Source organism: Halichoeres trimaculatus, unplaced genomic scaffold (genome assembly GCF_033239565.1).
Source record: "Halichoeres trimaculatus isolate MK-OKI-2021-1 unplaced genomic scaffold, fHalTri1.1 fHalTri1_scaffold_6, whole genome shotgun sequence".
NCBI classification, from domain to species: Eukaryota; Metazoa; Chordata; class Actinopteri; order Labriformes; family Labridae; genus Halichoeres; species Halichoeres trimaculatus.
Window position 1 is genome coordinate 18,226,121 of NW_027437184.1, and position 22,107 is coordinate 18,248,227.

At 39.9% G+C, this 22,107-nt stretch overlaps 3 protein-coding genes across 5 annotated transcripts; 1 reads left to right on the plus strand and 2 right to left on the minus strand.

Annotated features, from left to right (window-relative positions):
- Positions 1–1,792: 1,792 nt before the first annotated feature.
- fgl1b (fibrinogen like 1B) lies at positions 1,793–7,843 on the plus strand. 2 transcript variants are annotated; one of them, XM_074673129.1, is made up of 10 exons: positions 1,793–2,024; positions 5,210–5,290; positions 5,373–5,471; positions 5,666–5,933; positions 6,126–6,285; positions 6,373–6,470; positions 6,605–6,693; positions 6,789–6,914; positions 7,038–7,102; positions 7,660–7,843. In XM_074673129.1, exons 2-10 carry the CDS (start codon positions 5,285–5,287, stop codon positions 7,841–7,843), a joined length of 1,095 nt encoding a protein of 364 aa, XP_074529230.1. In that variant the 5' UTR covers positions 1,793–2,024; positions 5,210–5,284. The 2 variants fall into 2 exon arrangements, with proteins under 2 accessions (XP_074529230.1, XP_074529231.1); XM_074673130.1 differs by lacking the exon at positions 5,210–5,290.
- Positions 7,703–14,458, minus strand: thsd1 (thrombospondin, type I, domain containing 1). 2 transcript variants are annotated; one of them, XM_074673128.1, is made up of 8 exons: positions 14,308–14,458; positions 13,357–13,473; positions 12,295–12,619; positions 10,927–11,587; positions 10,408–10,569; positions 9,834–10,254; positions 9,203–9,737; positions 7,703–9,123 (listed from the first exon to the last, which is right to left on the minus strand). In XM_074673128.1, exons 2-8 carry the CDS (start codon positions 13,443–13,445, stop codon positions 8,506–8,508), a joined length of 2,811 nt encoding a protein of 936 aa, XP_074529229.1. In that variant the 5' UTR covers positions 13,446–13,473; positions 14,308–14,458; the 3' UTR covers positions 7,703–8,505. The 2 variants fall into 2 exon arrangements, with proteins under 2 accessions (XP_074529229.1, XP_074529226.1); XM_074673125.1 differs by having other exon boundaries at positions 7,706–9,123; positions 12,295–12,692.
- A 1,497-nt stretch (positions 14,459–15,955) lies between these two features.
- vps36 (vacuolar protein sorting 36 homolog) lies at positions 15,956–22,029 on the minus strand. The gene is made up of 14 exons (XM_074672109.1): positions 21,837–22,029; positions 21,600–21,668; positions 21,409–21,479; positions 20,929–21,043; positions 20,681–20,770; positions 19,187–19,273; positions 18,627–18,659; positions 18,353–18,430; positions 18,117–18,251; positions 17,932–17,997; positions 17,751–17,815; positions 17,274–17,358; positions 17,030–17,106; positions 15,956–16,909 (listed from the first exon to the last, which is right to left on the minus strand). The coding sequence occupies exons 1-14, from the start codon at positions 21,930–21,932 to the stop codon at positions 16,828–16,830; spliced, it is 1,149 nt and encodes a 382-aa protein (XP_074528210.1). The 5' UTR covers positions 21,933–22,029; the 3' UTR covers positions 15,956–16,827.
- Positions 22,030–22,107: the final 78 nt, after the last annotated feature.

Here is a 22,107-nt window from a genome sequence, read left to right on the forward strand (position 1 = left end):
AAAACTAGCAATAGAGAGCTTCAAGCATACTGAAATTAATTCCATCCAACAATACCTTTTTTAAATGAAGTTGCTCCTTCAGATGCTCCTTAGTTCGCAGAAATCTCTGATCAGCACTCTTGTGTATTCGCACCGCCTCATGTTTCACAAACTGTCGCCTTAGTTGACCTTTACTTTTGTTGTCGTTTTGTAAAGTCCTGCTTTGTTACAGTTAGTGTTTTGTTGGTCTTTATTTTTTGGTTTAAGCTACTCTTTTCTGTTTGTTTTGCGATACACTGCTCAGCTACAGTTTGCATAAAGATGCTGCTCAGGTACAGTGTAGGTTGTATTCCTGAGTAGGAGGCTGTGGCTGAGCAGATTATTTGGTAAGGCTTTTGTTGTGATTTTTTTTTTTTTTTTTTGGTGTAGAGGTGTATAGTCTGCAAAGTACTTAGAGCAAACTTCTCACAAAAAGTCTACAAGTAAGATCAAATTCCACAGCTATAAATTAATAAAAACGCACATTAAACAAGCATTGCTTCACATACGCGGAGTGGGCCAGCCTCCTAAGCCGCACAGCTCCAAACAGCACTGTAGCAACCCCAGCAACACGCCAGAAAACACCATCAGTGCAAAATCCAAAGCAATTTCAGCAAAATCTAAAATCAAAGCAAAATCAAAAGCGATCCCAGCCAAATCAATATATACAGCAATGAATAAATGAAAACGCACATGAAACAGACATTGCTCAAAGTAGCTGAGCGCCGCAAGCCTCCTGGGCCGCAAACACAGCTCTAAACAAGCACTGTAGCAACCAGCAACACGTCGGAAAACACCATCAGAGCAAAATCCAAAGCAATTTCAGCAAAATCCACATTCAGAGCAAAATCAACATACACAGCAATGAATAAATGAAAAAGCACATTAAACAGACTTTGCGTCACATAGGCTGAGCTCGGCAAGCCTCCTGGGCCGCAAACACAGCTCCAAACGAGCACTGTAGCAACCAGCAACACGCCGGAAAACACCATCAGAGCAAAATCCAAAGCAATTTCAGCAAAATTTACATTCAGAGCAAAATCAAAAGCGATCCTAGCAAAATCAACATACACAGCAATGAATAAATGAAAACGCACATTGAACAGACATTGCTTCACATACGGAGAGTGGGCAGGCTTTCTGGGCCGCAAACACAGCTTCAAACTAGCAGCAACCAGCAATTCGCCGGAAGTAACACAGCTCTGCCAGCTGCGGTAGCCACTCACAAACACTGTTTTTCCACCAAACCAAAAAACACAGTAAACCTTGGCCTACCAGGTCGGTGGGACTACCAGGTTCAGTCCAGATGGGATCTTGATCTCCGTTTATGCTGACAAATGTAACGCGACACGACAATCCCAGACGGTCGCCAAGATGAGGAAAGATTGCAGGATGAGTAAAATCCACGGTTTCATTTCTTCCTTATATTTAGCCACAATCAAAAAGCCGAACCTGTTTCGGTCACCTTTCTCCCGCCAATTAGCTCCTTCGTTGGAGTTTTATAGCCCCGCCAATCATTAAACCTTCTTCTTCTGTTTTTGGATTCGTTTGGTTAGCAAACAAGGAAATGGCGCAATTCCGCCACCTTCTGGTAGATAGTGTAGACAAGACATCTATAACTAAAGAACTTACAATAAATGAATACATTAATGAATAAATAAATAATTAAAAGTTGGATATTTTTTTATCAGCTGTGTTTGTTTGAGGCACCGAAATAATATGCCGGTAAATTACCTCCCGCCTCACCACGTGACAAACTCCCGGAAGTGACGAAACGAATATGCTGCAGTTATGAAGCGTCGGTCGCGTACATGCATTCGAGCTTATTTCCACATTTTTGAAAGTAACATTCAAGGCACATCACTTGCTGATTGACAGATCATCATAAATCAGCATGGTTGTTGATACAAAATTGTTTTTAAAAAATCCAGACCAAATACCAGTTGCTTTTAAAGTCAATCGAACATTCTCGGACGTATCAGCACTGAGTTTTAACAAGAATAAAGGTGAGCTATCCTTGTTTCTTTATAAAGATACAATTTTTCTTTTCCCTGTAAAATCCCAAGTAGGGTTTTTATCACATCTAAAAAAGGGACGATAGTTGCAGTCAGAACTTTGACCCCATTGTTGTTCAAGTTAAAAAAAAGCTTAAATTAGTGGCTCCTGAGATCTGACTTTGAAAGGGAAAAAAATATTAATAAAAGCAAGTAGCTCCAGATTTACATGCTGCTCTTGCCCTGAATGTTAATCCGACATTGTATGACTAAACTGATAAGATGCTTTTTTAATTTTGTTGGGAACAATAAAACGCATTAAGCAGTCTATGATTATATCAGAAATTCTGTCCTAATGAACATTTTCTCTGACTGCGTTCACGTCAGCCGTCTCTCGATTTCGCGTGGTCAGGCCAGGAGCTCCAAATCTTCAAGTGCGCTCTTATTACAGACTTTATGACAAGCGAACAGAAAAGTCAGCGCTTACTTACAAGAGCTTGCGTAAACTTCCAGTTTTCAAAATAAAAAGTGGTTGTGATATATACAATAAGATGTTATACGAAAAAATATGAGAACTACATTAAAATATAATGTTCAGATTTATAGTATAGAATACAATAAAATTCATTCAAAATTGTAAAAAAAAATTAAAAAATAAAAAAGGTGTCCAAATGCAATAAAAAGTGGTGTGTTTCATAGAGCGGGCTTATAGTTCTACCATTCTGTGTTAATTTGAGCCACTAGGTCACATGACTTGGGACTTATTTAGATATAATGCTCATATTTACAAAAATGAAATACATTAAAATTATTTAAAAATATGAAATGTGTCCACATGCAATGAGTAGTGGTGTGTCTTACAGAGGAGGCTTAGATCTACATTATAGCTTTATAAGATCCCAGGCCATGTAGCTTTGTTGATCAAAATCAACATAGAATGAAACATCTAAGCCTGCTAGATGAAACACAGAACTTTTTATTGCACTTGGACACATTTCTTATTCTTAATGAATGTTTAATTTGTCTTAAAACATTAATATGAGCATTGTTGCTCAATAAGTCGCAGGTCATGTAACCTGTTGGCTCGAAACCAACACAGAATGGTAGATTTAAGCCTGTTCTATAAGACACACAACTTTAACTGTATTTAGACACATTTCATATTTTCAATGAATTTTTAATGTATTGCAAATTGTAAATATGAGCATTTTAGCTAAATTTCTCCCAGGCTATGTGACTTTGTGGCTCAAAATTAACACAGAATAGTAGAAAATAGCCTCCTTTATGAGACACATCACTTTTAATTGCATTTGGAAACATTTTATATTTTTTGAATTTTTTGTGTATTTTAAATTGTAAATATGAGCATTACAGCTCAATAAGTCCCAGGCCATGTTTCATTGTGGCTTAAAATCAACATAGAATGGTAGAACTTAGCCTACTCTATGAGACACATCACTTTTTATTGCATTTGGACACATTTCATATATATTTTTATTTTTTTAATGTATCTTATAACGTAAATATGAGCATTTTTGCTCAATAAGTCCCAAGTCCTGTGACCTAGTGGCTCAAAATCAACACAGAATGGTAGAACTAAGTCTGCTCTATTAGACACACCACTATATATTGCATATGGACACACTTCATATCTTTTTAATGAATTTAATCTGTATCTTATAATGCACTTTTGAATAGTCCAGAATCAGTGTAGGACAGTAGATCTAAGCCTCCTCTATGAGACACACAACAATTCATTGCATTTGGACACATTTCATAAGTTTTAATGAATTCTTAATGTATCTTATAACATGAATATGAGCATTATAGGTCAGTAACTACCACGGCATGTGACCTGTTTGCTCAAAATCAACACAGAATGGTAGAACTATAAGCCCGCTCTTTAAAACACACCACTTTTTATTGCAGTTGGACACATTTTTTTATTTTTTGATGCATTTTTATGTATTACATACTATAAATCTGAACATTATATTTTTATGTAGTTCCCATTTTTTTTAAATAACATCTGCATTTCCCGACCACTTTTTATTTTGAAAACCGGAAGTTCACACACGCTCTGATAAGGTAGCTCCTATGGGTAGCTCCGACTTTCCTACCTGTTTCTGTGCGCCTGCTATAAAGGCTGTAGTAAGAGCGCATTAAAACTTTTGGAGCGGTTGGTTTTACCACGCGAAATCGAGAGACGGCTGACGTGACCGCAGTTTGACACTGGGGGGCTGAAACTTTTAGACTTACAACATTTAACTACACATTTAAAATCAATTGGATCAGAAAGTGTCTATGCAATCCAGGATCAATGTGGTACGTTACCCCTCACTACGTTTTTCTAAACTTGGTGGTCTTCCCTTTGTGCTCAAATGTAATTTAAAAAATGAAAAAATACCAGTTAAATTGGCCAAGTTTCGCAAACAAATGCTATTAGCTTGGTCGCTTATTTTCAAACACAGTTTCTCTCCACACAAATACCTAATTTGGGACAGTTGTGATATCCTGTTCAAAAAAAGGCTCATGGAGCTCAATCAAGGCCAAAAGTTTTGTAAATCTGAAAAAAAAGAAAAAGAAAAAAAATTTAAACAAAAAAACAACAACCAAGTTTTATCCTGAATTTAATTAAAAAAAAACACTAAACAGAAACAAAAAAAAGCATAAACAATTATTTTTTAATCCAAAATTAGTTTTGATTCAGCTTGTGTCTGGTTATGCGTTATTCCTTTTTTGGAGTTTTTGGGAAACATTGAGTCCCTTCCTGCTCCATGCAGGGTTTGATTTAATCCTTTGGGTATGAGCTGTATTTTTGTATTTAATAGAACAAAATCAGTGGGTGTTTTCTTTTATTCCATGTAAGAGCAGGATGGTTCTTCAGGCATGTCTGTGTTGATTTCAGTCTTCCTACTTAGGTAAGATGCACGCGTTTATGCACATGGTACAGCATCATAACTTTTTAAACCCTTGGACATGCTGAATTCTTACCATTTAATCAAAGGTTTAAAGAACTACACAGTTCCACATTGTCATTGACCAACGTTTGTTGTGGTATTTAAGGAATGGAGTCTGGGTATAGCCTCTCTTTCCTAATACCAGATTGCCTGATAGAGGAGATAACTAAAGACAGGCTCAGAAACAGTGTTTGGCAAGGTGGGCTCAATCTGGATCGTCTTATGTGAACCATGCAGGACCAGCCCAGCCCATAAATAATAGTGAGAGGAAGGGAACACTGAACCTGGAGAAAACAGACAAGGCATTGTGAAATGAAGGTAGGCTTACGGTACAGAGGTTTTCAGTTTGTGAAGAGTTGTAATTTTTTTCTACTAATGGATGTTGTTTTTGTCATTTCAGATGGATTGCACAGTAAACAGCTCCTCCATAAAAGAAATGTCTCTGTTACTCTTGTTGATTTTGGTGTGCACACCCATGGCCTTTTCTACACAGTTGACCGTAAGTATCTTGTTTTGTTGTTTACAATGTAACTCTATGTTTTTTAGCCAAAGTTGAAAATGTCAGGTTAAAAAACACAGTTCAGACAGAGACATTGAACAGACAGCAATCCTAGGAAGTCCATAATCGACTTTATTGGTATGTGAAGATGGAGCTCCGTATGCTAATCAAATGACTTATCTTCCTCATTCAAGTCAACAGATTTATGCGGATCAGAGATTGGGATTCTGAAGCGCAGCATAAGAAAATTGGAGAACAAAATCTTGCTTGGGAGTTGGCAGATTGAGCACTTGCAGAGGCACAAATATTTCCGGCCTATACAACCTGTTGTATCTGATACTACACTGAGCACTGCGGCTGACCATGGAGGAAACCACAGCAGCAGTGGGGCATTAGACAGCTCTGAAATGACACTCATCAGAGTACTTCCACAAGCAGGCAACTTAATTGTCCATGACAGAGGTGAGAATCAGTCATACCACATAAACCCTGTTGCTGATTTTAATTTTAATATCCAATGGGATCTGCAGAGCATGACAGAATAGTCAGAATCATTTCACATTCATATTATGGAAGACATCTTCAAACAGTTTCATGGAGAGAGCAATGTAATGTTTGGTACTTTTAAAGACTGATTCAATATTGTCTTCCCAGACTGTTCTGAGCTGTTTGACAGGCTGAAACCAGCAAGCGGTTTCTATCGTATCAGACCCAAATCCCACCTGGAGCCTTTTTTAGTTTACTGTGACATGGATGATGGTGGAGGATGGACAGTGTTCCAGAGACGACGGCATGGCAAAGTTGATTTTAACAGGTATATGAGCAGGGGGAAACTTAAGGTTGGTAGGCTAATAATAGTTGTCTCACTGAAGGTAAAATGTCTGTTTCATTCTCATTTCAGAGACTGGGTGGACTACCGAGATGGCTTTGGTGACTTTAAACTGTGGAATGATGAGTTTTGGTTGGGGAACGAGCACATTCACTCTCTTCTCTCACAAGGTCAGAAATGATAAAAATCCAAAAATTTCTTCTCTTAATACAAGCATTTTTTTCTTAATACAAGCATGATTTCTTGATGTTCTGCCTAGCTATCCTAAAAAAATCTTTTCTGGCATCTCTTTTACCTGCTGCAGGTAAGAACTTGGTGAAGATAGATCTAATGGACTGGGATGGAAAAAGAAGTCATGCATTTTATGAGAATTTCAGGATCACTGATGAGGCCGTAAGATAAATTAAAATTTCCAGTTTGATTTCTTTGCCTGAAAAGAAAATGTTAATCCAACAAAAAACACACACCTGTTCAAATGTCTCTGCCAGGATAAGTATCGTCTCCAGTATGAGATATATAGTGGGAGAGCTGGAGATGCTCTGACTGGCAGTGGGGGAATGGTGGAGCACTGGTCTACTTGTCTCAGCGGTATGCAGTTCAGCACCAGAGATCAGGTCAGTCATCAGTTCACCTTTACAGTAGTATAAAAATTAATTTTAGTGGGTTGTATTTGTAAGCGTATCCGCCGATTGAAAAACACTGATGATAATAATGATGATAGTGTTGGTGTTTGGCAGGACAATGACCGCTACCTTCAGGGCAGCTGTGCTCAGGAGAACAAGGCAGGATGGTGGTTCAACAGGTGAGCCTGGGTCACGACTGTGCTCTGTACTACTGTCTGGCCTTGCTTGAAATTATCCTTTTCGGTCGGTTCCTTGTCATTGTCTACCTCAAATCTCTTTAAAAAAAAGAAGTTTTTTTTGAATCCCCATACATCTCTCTACATCTTCTTTTTCTTTTCTCTTGTCATTCTCACACAGGCTATTTGGCAACTGGCCATTTTGACACTGACAGGAGTAGGGCCCTGGTTTGCCAAAAGTTTTGAATTTACAAAATGTAACAAGCCAAATCAATTCTCCATGGATAGGAACTAAAATAAATGTCCAAATGACCAAAGAAAATTGAATTAGTAATATTATTTTTTTTAACCAAAACAAGTTTGACAAATAATTTTGACGGCTAGTGGTCAGAGGCTTAAGATCTGGCCTCACTCTGACCCAGACCCCAAAACAGACCTGGTTGTCCTCCAGCCCATCTCTTTTATTTCCCTTCTCATCAATGATTGCAAAATGGATCACTTTTAATTGTCCTGCAGAAATATTCCACACATGACATTATGTACAAACCTTGTATCAACAGGTGTCACGCTGCCAACCTAAATGGAAAGTTCTACCGCTCAGGAAAGTACAAGGGCCAGTATGATGACGGTGTGGTGTGGGGGACTTGGAGAAGCCTCTGGTACTCGCTCAGACACACCAGCATGAAGGTGCGACCTCTGGTTTTCTTGGATGCTGGAGGCAGTGGAGATGGAGCGGACATTTAATCCAACAGACTTCAGATTCCTCTGTCCATGAGGACAATGAATGTCATGTTTATACTCTTTGTATTTTAACAGCTTTATGACTGTAACTATAAATACAGGCAGAATACAGGCAGATAGGACTGTTACCTACAGTTTAACCAGTTCAGAATTTCATTCTTTAAGTGTTTAATGACATTACTCAAACAAATAAACAAACAGCATCCAACAGTGAGAGTGGTTCTGATTTCATTTCAGCATGATCAAACAGCTGTGGGATAATAAGTTATTAAATGAATCTGTATTGATGTATGTTATTGACCAGGCTCGATCCCGACAGTACATACTGACGAAGGTAAAGGCCTTGTCAAATGAATAACAGTGCAACTACCAGGAGTTGGAATGCAAGGAAATAAAAGAAACATGAGAGAACTTGAGAGTGATAATAATGACAAAATATGTTCACTTGTAATGCCTCATTTGGAAATATGAAACATAAAATGCAAAACAAAAACACTTTCAAGCTTAAATATCTCTGAAAAATGTAAAAAAGCATACTTCTTTAATTTCGAACAAAAGTTCAGGCTTTACAGATCTGGCTGTTTGGATAAGTAAAATAAGAGATGAAATAATGCCTGATCTTCAACTGCTACTTTCTCCTGGAGCAGTTCTCCAAAGTACAAGGTCTAATCTTCTGCCCTGACATATGTTGGCGACAGGTCCAGGTCCAGCATCCTTTGCTCTGCCTCACTCAGCCTGTAGGGGGAGCCACTGTTGCTGTAATCTCCAGACATTGGCAGAGAGCGGCAGCGGCCTGTCCTCTGCTCTGGAGTTGACACACTAAAGGTAGAGCTGCGCTGCCGCCCCTTCGCCCCAGAGCTGGACTGAGCCTCCTTTAATTTCCGTGCTAAGATGTTCCTCTGGATAGGCGATGGTCCACGGCGGTTCCAGTTCTGCTCGGCCCGCTCAGCACGATCCATGCTCAACGGACCTCCAATCCCTGAGATTCCCTCCCTGACCCCCATCCCACCAACCCTCTGCCTCTCCACAGTGCTGCTTGGGTCTGTTATAGCATGTTTTGCATATGGTGAGATGCTGTTTGTGTTGGTTCCTGTGTGTTTAAGTTCATTGCTGTGAGGACGAACAGCGGTCTCCATCCAGGGCTTCCTCTTGTCATCTCTCAGGGATCTGGATTGAGAGCAGTCTGAGGCCTCGTGTTCTGGAATGGGGTATGAGCAGAATGGCTGCCTGTCTCGTCCTCCTTTGGTCCAGCAGCTTCCTTCAGGAAGGGTCCGAGATCCCACCTGAAGAAAAAGAGAGCTCTTTTACTATAAATGATAAAGAATCAATATATGAATGTGAAAATGAAACTGGATATGCGACCTGAGTCATGCTCCTTTCTCTGAACTGTCTTGATTGAACAGATGATGGAAGCTGTGGTTTCATGTCATTAAAACTGGATGTTCGACGGAAATTTGGATTCTTATGGTTTCCTGTTCCTGTGGCTCCTCCTCCTCTGAATCCTGCTAACCCACTCCTCTCCACCATCTCCACCCAGTCTGCAGTGCGATCTCGCCATTTTGAGCTTCCTCCACTTTTATGAGTAGACACATGTGGACCTAAGACCAGCTCCACCTTGGGACTTGATCTATCCGGTGTAACCCTAGAGGTCTGCAGAGGCTGGTCAGAAGAGGGTGATGACATCCGGAAATTATTGTGGGTATTGTCACCCTGGGGACCCAGTTGAGGTGTGGAATTTATGAATCCTGTTGGTGTAGGGATTGGAGAAGCAGTGGGTGAAGCAGATGTCTCCACAAAGGTGTCGTGAACAGGGCTGGATGAGACATGATACAGCTGTGTGGCCTCCTTCAGTCCCTTCTTTTTCATTTCTTTCAACTGCTGCTGAGCCAGTCGATACCTGAAAAACAGTAATAGAATAATTTAGTACACATAAAAGATAGACTGAAAAACAGTATTTTAAATATATTATGAGAGTAAAATGTTTAAGACATACCCAAATATTGGTGGTAACAGCTTCTGACCTGTGGGGGAAAGTCTCTCTGGGTCCTGCTGGATTGGTATCACCAGGGTCTGTGTGAGAGGCTGACTTCCCAGTACAGGAGTGTCTTTTTGAGTTAAAACCACTCCCATGGTTCCTAGTGGGCTGTGGCTGTCAGACAAACTGGGTCTTTGGAGGCTGTGGCCACATATGGAGGCCTCATCCGAGAGCTTACGTCCTCCAGGGGAGTGCAAGGAGCTTCTGCGGGCAGAGCTGCACTGAGGGGTCTGGCAAAATTTTCTCCACACAGTCACCACAACAGTCGCCAAAATCACAGCCAGACAGAGAGAGATACCGGCCACCACGACCATGTTACCACTCATGGGTGCTAGCCCGACAGTTACGGTGGGTAGGGATGGAGAAGGCAAGGGCAAAACTAAAGAAGAAGAGGAGAAATGTTGACGTGTTAAAAAAGAATTTCTCATGGTGAACATCTGGGCTTAAAAGTCAAGGAAACGTAGTAAAAGATGCAGATAAAAAAGCGTGAGGCTGTGAAACATAGAAACAAAGCATGAAGGAACAAACTGACCTGCACAGTCTTCCAGCGAGCAGAGGGACTGCTCTTTCACCATGCCGGTGCACTGCATACCTCCAACACCTGTGGGCAGCAGACACTCACGCACTCGCTCCCTCACACCCTCTCCACAGCTCACGCTGCACAAACTCCACGGCTGCCATGGACCCCATGAGTCTGCAGGAAAACAAATAATTTGATAAAATGACAAAGGAGTTGATTCATGATTCTTAATTGTGTGTCATTTCTTTGCTGAATGACCTAGATGAGCTCATGCCAAAAGACTGGGATGCAACTTCCTATATTTGTAACATTTGCCACACTGGAATGTTGAATAAAGTGATTTGATTGGATTGGCTGGATGCAGTATTTTCTTAATACACTGATCCTCCTAAGGATAACGTGTCCTGAAAAAAGACCCTGTATCACAAACCTAATATCACTGCCTTGCCTCTGCTGTATGAGTTTGAAACAGGGTGTTTCTTTATTCTTGACCGCTGGTAAATGTGAATGCGTCAATCCATGAAACCTCACCAGCACTCCTGTGAACCACCAAACAGGTCTGTGCAGGACTAGGAGAGCGACTGAAGTTGAAGACAAAGCGAAAGCAGTACTTGTTCCTCCCCGGGTCAAACACAGAACAGTTAAATTCAGTCTCATTCTCTCCCTGAGTCAGCCAGTTAAAGGCCAACAGAGGAGACGAGGGGTCCTCAGGTCCAAACCCCATCAGTGCTGTCCCACCTGCTCCAGAAGCAGAGGGAACAGAAACCCCTCTTCCAGAACCTGCATCCTTGTACAGCAGCACTTTCCCATGGATGAGAGCACAAGGGGGAGTGATCAGCTTCACAGTCATAGTCCCTTCACAACCACTCCTGAAAGCGTTGCTGTTTTCCACCTGCAGTTTATAGGAGAAGATACGGGACAGGTACAGAGGTCCAGAGCTCTTCACATCATGTGCTACATGAGGAGATCGAAGAGCCACCCGTATGAAGTCTCTCTCCGTGAAGGGGAAGGCGCAGGACAGATGAACAGTCTGGGAGCGGAGGGGTTTGATTTGGTGTTGCGTGCGAACTCGGACCTTGTCGATGCTGTTCCGACCGATTTGATTGTACTCCATGTAGCTGACTTCTAGGAAGAGAGCAGAGTCGATGCTACTGGAGCAGAACTGGAAGTGCTCGTTTGTTGATATCCCAACCTGGAGGGAGACATGACAAGAGAAGTATGACAACCAATCTGATTGGATTTGGTCCACTGGATTATATAAAATATCCAAAAAAGGATTCAGACAGGTAGAAAAGTAAAGCTTCAGCACATGTTGTTAGAAACATTTGTAGAGAATCTTGTGTACCTTGCAGAGGGATCATGCAAGGAAGTGGAGGTGGATAAGAGAAATATTATTGAAATAAAGTATGAAAATTATGATGAAACTGATTTAAATGCTTCTTTTATTATTATAATCTGAATCTATTTACTGCATGGCCCAGATCTGTTCATCACACTTTATTTAAGGGGGTGGGGAAATTGAAAGGAGATACTGATTTTATTTCATTTGCACTTTCTTTGTCCAGCTATCTATTATGACAATCAGATGACTCTTGTAGTTGTTGCTGTATTTCTTCTTTGACATCAGTCCCAAATAGAGCAATGTTAAATTTTGAGCCCACTGATCTCAGTGAGGTAACTTAAAAGAGTGTGTACCTCACCTGGGTGATCCAGCCCATGTTGCCTCTTAAAAACCAGGGCAGGTGAGGAGATTAGCAAGGTTAATTAATTATCGTATTGAAAGTAAAAAGATAATCCTGGAGATTAAAAAACAGGGATTTAAAATCTTAATCCATCTGAACACATCATTCTGTAGTTTAAGAAACCATCTCTGAATAATTTGATGATAGTTCATCTTGCCTTAAAGGATCCAGAGTGGTTTCCAGCCCTCTCCACAGCGATGTGAAAGGTGGGCCACTGTACCCGCAGTTCTGAACTCCACCACCAGATGGTGCTCTCCACACTGCTGTCCTGGTCCTTTGTGCCATTATCAGGAGATGGAGAGCGGCTGGTCTGTCTCAGCAGGAAGCGGAAAGTTCCTGCGTACAGGAAGCAGGAGCAGTTGAACTCCACCCTTCCAGACGATTGGTTGCTGGGGAGAGTCCTGGTCAGGAGGGTGGTGTTGGTTTCCGTATTGACCAGAGAGAGGCTCGAGCTGCGGATAGTGCTGGTGTTGGATTTTGTGCTGAAATCCACAAAAACACTGGCATTGCTGAGGGCAACGTGGAAGGAAGGCCATACATTGAGCCCTGCAAAAGCTACAGGAAAGGATTCGAGAGGGCAAAGAGAAAGACATTATCTTTTATGATATATGCACACTGGATATCTCCTAAGGAAAAGTTGTTGTATTTACTTTTTTGCATATTTAGATGATGTGTTATGTAAATGTTTTGATGTGACTTTAAATAACAATACATGTCTCATTATTAATTTATCTGATTCTATGTCATTCGTAGTTTGATTGAATCTGTCTATTAAGCTGTAATGCTTTGTAATGTCACAACATCATAAAAAATAGCATACAGGCTATTTAATATATTTTCAATTGTTCTGGGTTTTAGCTTTTGGAGATATACAGCAATTAGTATCCAGGTGCTCATCAGTGCATACAGAGGATATTAACAAAGTGTTAATAGCAGGAGAAGTAAAGATGATGTGAGCCACGAAAACCATGTTGTGTGGGCCTCACATCCTCACACAAACAAAGAGTCTGTGGGAAAAGGAGGAAAAGAAGGAGAAAGAGGAGGAGGCTGACTCTCCAGTATCCCCTTCACTCCCCTGCCTTTCTCTGTAGCTCCACATCCCCTTTCCATTGTGATGAAGGCATGAAGAGGAATACAGATTTAAGGTTTGGTCAGGTGATTTTAAAATCTGTGACCCTTTTTGAATAGTATGTTAATTAGGCGGTATGATCAAACTCACCATATCCCATAAGCACCAGCAGGAAGGGCACCAGTGAGACAGCCTGTGGCATTCCGATGTCTGTGCCTCTGTCTTCTTCTAGACCACATGACCGTCCCCCTCCTCGACCCCTGACCCCTACGAATCAGAGGGACATCACAGAATAAACACAAAACAAACAGCCCACTTGTAAGACACAAACACGAAACAACCAGTAGTGCTTGTGGGCATCATCAGACAGGAAAATGCTCAGACGGAGAACATTTGTAAGAGGTTTGAATAACAGGAAGGCCAAGGCATAACGGTGTGGCCGTGAGTATTCAGATTTACAGTGGCGTCTTCCCCTTCCTCCCATCATCACAATAGGATATAGAGAGCTGCTATGAGCAAATAGTAGTCACTGGGGGGCTTCACACAAAAAAATACCCAGTATTTAAGAGGAAAGAGTCAAATCAGTATTTTTAGTTTGTTGGTAAAGTTTTTACTGATTACCTTCCCATTCATTTCTGTGAAACTAATAAAACTCCTGCTTTCCTGCAACTAAGATTTGATGCAGAGAAATACTTCAAAATGAAGTACACCTATTGTAGACATTGGCTTTACACCACAGGAAGGCTTCATTTACCAAAAAAAAACAAAAAAAAAACAAAAAAACAAAAACACCTCACGCCGTCCAGTACTTGGAGCAATGAGGCAAAAAGTCGTGGCTTAATATTTTCCCTCCTTTAAAAACTAACAAATATATTCCTGCTATAATATTAATATCAGGATATATCTAGATAAAATGCATAATATCACTTTTCTTAACACTCTTGCGTATTATCACATCATCTCAGGGAGAACACTAAATTTTTGATCAAACCCGATATTCGTTGATTCATGTAACGTCAGCGTCAAATAAACATTACGTCAGTCGTCATCACCTTCATCGTTTCATGGACTAGTGTCACAAAATGAAGCTTTTCTACTCACGTTTCTCGGTGACTCAGCACAGCATTGTCCCCCTTCACTTTTGAAACACAGCAACCGCATCTCCGACCTCCTCCGTGAGTTGGGTTCACATTTTCTAGCAAACAAAGTGAAGTGCGAACATTTTCAGAGAAGGACCCAGCCGAATCCCGCGAAGGCGCGCGCCAGTGTAAAGAGCGCGTGGAAGAGATCCGCTCACAGTCACTCCACGGTCACAGCGGGGGAGTGTGCGGATCGTAGCTTCATTGTCTCTCTTCCTTTTCTCCACTTATTTGCTTGTCAATGTAAAGCCAGCGTTTTGTGGAATAATATTCGACATCCCAAGAGACGATTTTTGTTGAAACAGTGAAAGTGCTTAAACTTTCAGTGATAAAGCAGTCAACATTTAAAACGAACAAGAAAAAAAAAAAAAAAAAAAAAATATAAAATGAAATTTCTGCAGAACGTCTGGACTTGCATCTTAAAGTGGTTGTGGCTTATATTCACATTTTTATCTATAAACAGAAGATGCTGAATTATTTTAAGCAGATATTAACAAAGGGCTTTGAACTCGTGCAAAATTGCAGTAAAAACGTGATCAAAAATACTTATGTCAAAGTGGTGCATCAGTAAGCTGGTTAACCGTAATTTTAATTGTAAGCAATTCCCCCTCGGAATTAATAAAGTATTTATGATTCTGATTCTGAACTGCTGGGAGGTGTTCATTTAATTGGCCTTCAAACTAAATACCTTCCTTCCCTGAGCAGGTTTAGCATTGCTCTGCTCCATGATGTAAGGTGAAACAGCGAACAGATTGTTATCAGTGTGAACAACAAGCAGCTGGGTTATCAAAAAACTTGAGCACAGGTGCCTGAGGAAACTGACTACATGGAAAAGTATGTGTGACTGAACAGATGGATCTATATTTCACTCCCTCTTATAGCAGTTACACATAAATCTTTTTATCAGTGCATTCAGTAGAGCTGAAAGCTCACATTTAAACAGAAACTCGTGGCATTCTAACAGAATAGTAGTGTATCCTAATTGCTTTAGTAGTTTAGGTAAAAAACTACAACATTTCCCACAACACAGTCATTCTTTCGAGCAATTTATCTCACAGCAGATAACCTTCATCCCACTTAAGATGAGACACAAGCATTTCTTATTCCATCCCCAAAGACAAATATGCAGAACTATATTTGAACAGACAATGCAAACCCTGTCAGACTGTGATTCTTCAAACAGGGCAAATCAGTCTCCATCAGCAAAATTAATCAGGTAATCAACCCAGCAAAATGACATTCTGTGCATAAATTTCCTCATCATGATCTGACTTGCTGAAACAACAAGTTTATTTTCCAATGAAGCACATGGCAGACTAATCTAATCAGCTGTGGGGCACTGCAGAGCTTCATTCTCATTGACAGACAACAGGAAGCTTCTGTGGAGACGAAACAACCTCTACTGCTCAGATCACAACAAAGGGAGCAAAGAATGATTCCATTCTGTGTGTGTAAAGACTCACAAGCGCATTCAGAGAAAACAGAGGTAACACCTTCAGTTGCAACTTGAATGTTCACACATAAAGCAACGCAGAGTTTAAATCTTCTCATATTCACATTCATGATGCTGCTTTCACAGTTACTCTCTTTGAGTACTGAAAGAAAACTTGTGTTGACGGATTCACTGTGCTTATTAAGAGAGTTCTTATCTTTCATTTTGGCTTCAAAACAGTCATGACTGGAATTTCTATAACACAACCTCAGTCATGAGGCAAGTAGCTGCCTGAGGAGTGACATCTGGCCATGTGCCCTGTATTTACTATGCTGTGACTGAAACGGACAGGATAAAATCTTTATTTGATCTTTTCTTGGATATTTTTCTGACATTAGATACAGCTTTCACACAGAATTTGAATAAAAAGGGATAAAAGCTGCTTTTGATGAACAAAGCAGTAAGCCCAAAACAAGTTGAAAGGTGAAGCAGTTTGTACAACAAGAGTCATACATGAGAGAGAGAGAGAGAATGAAACATGTGAATCTGGCTTTTTTTTTTCATTCTTCCTCAGAAGAAAAGATGGCAAACAGATTTTATTTCTTTAACATTTATTGCATAAACTTAGATTTTACTTAGGAAAACATGTTAGCAGTGGCAGTAGACTTTTCATATCACTGAAAGAAGAATAGAGACAAAATATCCACTTTAAAACCTTTTGAGTCAGTTATCTCCTGACCAATTTTACTAAACAAAGGCAGCAGACCAATATGGGAGCGTGTTCAATGTTTCATATTTGCAAGGTTTTGATCAGTTTTTCAAGGTGAACTAAATCTGAGACCTGCACAGAAAATGTGGAATAACCTAAATCAAAGATTAATCCCTATTAGAACACTAACCATTTGATAAATTTTGCATTTCAGCACTTCAGGTAGAGCAGGTACTATGCCACTCTACGTTAGAATGTAGATGTAGTGGTTGGAGATTTTATACCTCAGTTACCCAAGTTGTTGTTTTTTCCTAATTGTAACCATTAAGACTGTCAAAACATTAAAAGAGGTTTGGGTAGAATCTCAAACCCTCAACGGAGTCATCTCTACAAAGGTGACCCATTTTCTCAGCCAGCAGCAACCTGGAACAAGAAAGGAAAAGGAAAAAAAAAATTAGCTCATAGGGCCAAAGAAAACGAAGAAAAAAATAAAATACTGAAGCAAAATTTTGCTGTGAAACAGTCAAATCTGAGTTTACTTGCCTCTCTTTGGACAGTAGAACAGAGAGACCCAAGAGCTTTGCAAACTCCTCAGCTGTCAAAGAGCCTTTATCTGACACCTTCAGGAGAAAAAGGTAACATAATAGGGAAAATAACACTTAGGACCTGCGGGTTTTGACTCTTTCAAGATAAATATATTCATGTTCTTATGTATCTGTAGATTCTGCTGTTTGATCAGTCTACACAATGTCATTGTCAGAACAATGTTTGTTATAACACGGCTTACATTGTCCAGTGCTGAGGCTATCATTTCCTCCTCGCTGTGAGACTGCAGCTGGACCACCATCACTCCACTGTCAAACACACGCAGCCTACAAAGAGGACCAGAAAGGAAAGAGTGTGTGCGACAGATCATTTCTAGTTGACACATTCGAGCCGAAGCATTCTTTAGTGAGATACACAGAGAGGTCAGAGATGATAGACTTGTTTGGGGGTACTAAAACCAGCACGTTAAGGAAACAGGCCCATGTTTCTTTTGAAAACCCTGAGAAGTGACAGGATATGACGGCCACAGAAGGCTTGACTACACTTCCAACAACAGGAAGCCTGGCAGGAAGAGCCTGTGCTCTGTGAAGCAGGCGCCAACCCTGCCCTATATTCCTTTAATAAACACACAGACTGGTCTACACACAGAGGAAAGCATGAGGGTGCACAATGTGACATCAAACAATACAATGTGAAAACAAGCAAAACTCAAACTCACCTCAATGGAAGCTTTAGTGACTCAAACATCTTGCACGCATTTAACAAATCCTCTGGAGATAAAAGCTGAGAAAATGGGAAGTTTTAAAAAGTTTTGTTATAAAATCAGCCAGAATTAACATGCAGGGTAAAATCCACTTTTATTTTTTCAATTGCAGCGAGTGGATTAATGTAAGTATTACTTCCATTCCTCTGGCACGGTTGACGAGACAGTAGACCTCCGTGAGAGCCATCATACCCCCACGCTCCTGAAATAGAAAGTTAAGAAAGTAATGAAGAGACGCACATTTAAAAAAAAGATTGAAAATCCAAAGCGCATTTCAGCTTGTGCAGATGTAAAATACATTAAAAAAATTTAAACACCTACCTCTAGTGGGGCTTGTAACATATCTCCCAATTGCTTGGCCAGCTGCATATGGTAATGTGTGCCTGATCCATGTGTTTCTCTGGTGACAGGGTTAGCAATTCCCATGCTGAGTAAGTAGGACTTAAATCTGATTGTCTACAAACAGACATAAGAATAAACGTGAAGTAGAGTCAAAAACAGCATGGTTAGGGGAATACATTTACTGTTTGTTTTTAATACTGTGCTCAGCTTCTCACCTCATCCTCTGTGATGTCTCCTTGCTTGTCTTTGATCTTGTTAGCTATAGACCTGGACAGCTCCACCATTTCTTTGGCCTGTTGTTACATTAAGAAAATCATTCAAGAAAACAGTATGTATCACAGTTTATTAGTTAATCTCAGGTGTAATAACCACTGAATGAAATTTGAAGAATAATACAGTACACTTGTTTGATAGTGTACAAAATAAATCCTTAAAAGTGTACTTGAATGTGAGCCATTCTCAAAGAATATGAAGAAACTCATTCATTACCTTCACCATCAGTTTACTGAGGTCCTCAAATGCCTGAGGAAAAATGGGAACAAATGGTTAAAAGTTCTGAAAAATGGCAACAATTAAAAAAACCTCAAAATTTTATGGCTTTGTTAAAACAGACCCCTGCATCTCCACATCCTCACATGCTTATGGACAAACTTTACATTACAGATGACCCCCTTGCGATCATGTTTTCACATAGTTTAATGTATGCCATTTTTGATAAGCTGTGTAGGAGATGTTTACAATGTCCAACAGTCGTTGTATAATCCAAAACTTTATGGTTACAAGATTAGTTTCACAGCAGTTGTGGTCAGCTTGAATTCATATCATATCACACAGTTAATTTGAAGTGTGATGAATGTTTTATGGCAGAAAAAAAGAGAAAATATTTATGGAATTTTTCCAACCACACCACTCTGCTTTTTAGCAAGTCCATAGTGAAACAAATGCTGTGAGACAGTCGACAACAGGACAAATGGGAATTATTCTCAACTGTCTATAACCCTAATTCTGATACACAACTCAAAACTTTCTGCAGTTTTGCTTTCTAGTACCTCAGAAATGTTTTTGTCTGTCTCTTTCCTCCTCTCTTCTATCTTTCGTTCGATGCCAACAATCCCAACTGCACGTGTCCTTCCTGCCTGAACAACCACAAAGGAAAGAAAAACACAAAGTGAAACATAAGCAATTTCAAAGTCGATCACAAGCCTCGAAAGAAAGGAAAGATACACATAGAGGAGGAAAGAAAAGGCAATGAACTCCTGTTGCTGTATATCATTAAATCTAGGCTGGTTTGTTTTTACATGATCAAAAAACTTTGATGAGAAACTCTCATTTTGAGACACATCACGGAGGAACTATGGCTGTGATAGCATATACAAAGCCTTCATTTTGACTTTGGTGTGACTTCTGCTGCAGGATACTTTACCCAGTTTAAAAAATAAAGACAACAGAGGAAAAAAGAAACAGGTCAATACCATTTGTACTAACAATGACCTTTGAAAAGCCCCAACAAATTGTCAGGGGCAAAATTTTTGACTGATTTGAACTGTTCCCCTCAGAATTTAGTGATAACACTGCCATCATGTGGTACTACATTAAAACTGATGAAGAGAACAATCCAGTTGACATCATCTAGTGCATGGGTCTGCAACCTTTACTATAAAAAGGTCAACCCCTCCTCCAAAGAAAAGTGGTGTGGAGCCACAAAACATTACACAGCTTGCAAAGTTTTACAAGTTTTATTCTTTGTCTATTTTACCTTTTATTACAAAAGAAAACCCCAAACAGATGTGTAGTGTGCATTTGTAGGCTTACTTTGACATGAATTCAACGCTGAAATATGCTGGCCTATTTGAGTCATTACCATGTTTGTGTGAAATTAATAGAATAAAAACTAGCCAACTTTAATATATTAAAAATAGTAATGATTAAAAAACATATAGCAGCAGCTTAGCAGCTTTGTAAAATGTATTATGAGTTAGGATTATTTGTGACTAAAGTCCATTTCAGTGTGCTGTGTGATCTTCTCTATGTCAGGGCAGCTCCTTGTCGCTCCAGAGCCACAGGTACCAGACCCCTGCTCTAGTGTAATACTGAATGGTAAGTTGGTTAAGTTACAGACATGCTGTATGGTGTTAAATCACAAAAAAATATTACATAAAAATATTTATGGTTGTGCGTACTATACATCCTAACACCTGTTCACTGAACACTCAGTGAAAAGGTTTTAATTGGAAATTTATAGCTCATACAATCATCACAAATATAGCAAATTCAAGCTCAACCTGAAACCCCAACTTCATGTCTGACCAAACATACCTTTGTCACTTTTGCTATTAGCTTGCTTACCACGACCAGCCTGTAATCTTTCTGTACAGCTATCTGGTCATCCTCCTGCTTTAAACCACTGTGCCTTGTCTATACACTGTACCATTGAAGTGCACAGATTAGCCCCAAATATTATGAGCTTAGCCAAATGTCCTTGTCTGACACCCAGAGCTGTGACCTGCCATCCTGCACATCCTAACACCTGCCATGTCTCTAACCTGAGAGCCAGTTCCTGTGGGGATTGGCTGTGAGATTCGTGCATTTTCCCATCTCTTCTGAGTCATTTCCTCTGTTAACCTCCTGTGAAACTGTAAGAAGATGACACAAAGTCAGATCCATGAAGTGACGACAGAAACACACAAACACATTTCCCCCCCTTAAAAGGTTCATCACAGGTTAAAAAATGCGTAGAAAAAATTCCAACCAGAACTTGTTTTTCACTATATGCTGGAATAATTGGGAGTACCTCTATCTGTCCATGTTCTTTGAAGGACAGCTTGATGAAGGAGTACTTGCTGTGTTGGTAGGGACCTGGCTCTTTGTTGGCAGGTGCTGGGTGCAGGTGTATGACTATTTTGGCACTACAACAAACAACGCCAAAAAAAAAGTTCACTTCCCATATTATTCATTCTAGACTCTAAAACGTTGCCTTTAAAAGAAAAAAACTTAGATCCTTAACTGCCCAAAATTTTCTCTAAAAGCTCAACAAACAGTTATTAAACGACCATATATGATTTAAGAGATGACAATAGAGCCTACTTCATGAAAACTGGGCAAACTCAGTCCACATATTGGAAATATGCATTAAAAAATTGCAAGCTCAAGGAAAACATAAAATGAGATGTTGTGTTAAAAAACTACAACTTCTCTCTGTTTTTTCCCCAATAAAACAAAAATATAAGTTTTGCCATAGGTAGTAAGAGTTTTTTTCTTTAAGGACACGGACCTCTTTCCTATTCCTGCAGCCTGCTCCTCAAAGTAGATGATCTGCGACAGGGGCATAGCCATACAGCATTCCTACAAGAGAAAATCAGAAGGCGTAGGGTAAATGTTAAAACGTAAGAGAAAGAAAATTTCAGCACCAACTTCTTAAAACTCAGTGCAAGTACTGTGTTGCTATCTCTAAAGGTAGTTTACATGGTTTTTGACGTCCCTCCAGATCAACCGATGGGTGCTCAGCAAAGCAACCCCAAGATCCAGCTTAGCCTAGAACAAAGACACAAAGTTACAATAAGACATTAGGAAACAGGTTTTTATAATCACCCTTAAACCGATATTATCGCTGTAATTTCAATATTGTATTAAAACTGCAGGATGTGAGTTCGCATCTGTTGTTTCTGGACCCACTCTAAACTTGAGACATTATAAACATACCTTGTCATCGCCGTCATACAGTCTGACACCTCGTTGCTGAATTACCAACGTTTCGTCGATTTCTAGCAGCCCGTTCGACCAAGAAAAGCGGTCCATTTCTAGTTGTGCCAGCTATTTTGTATTAAAGTCCAAATGGCAAAAACTCATTTTATGTTTACTTCCTATACGCTGTTCGTAGGAGGCTATTTACTGCCTGAGTGAAAAAAATATATGAAACTGTACAGTAAGAAAAACTCAAAATTAAAATCAGTTTATTATGAAAATGATAAGA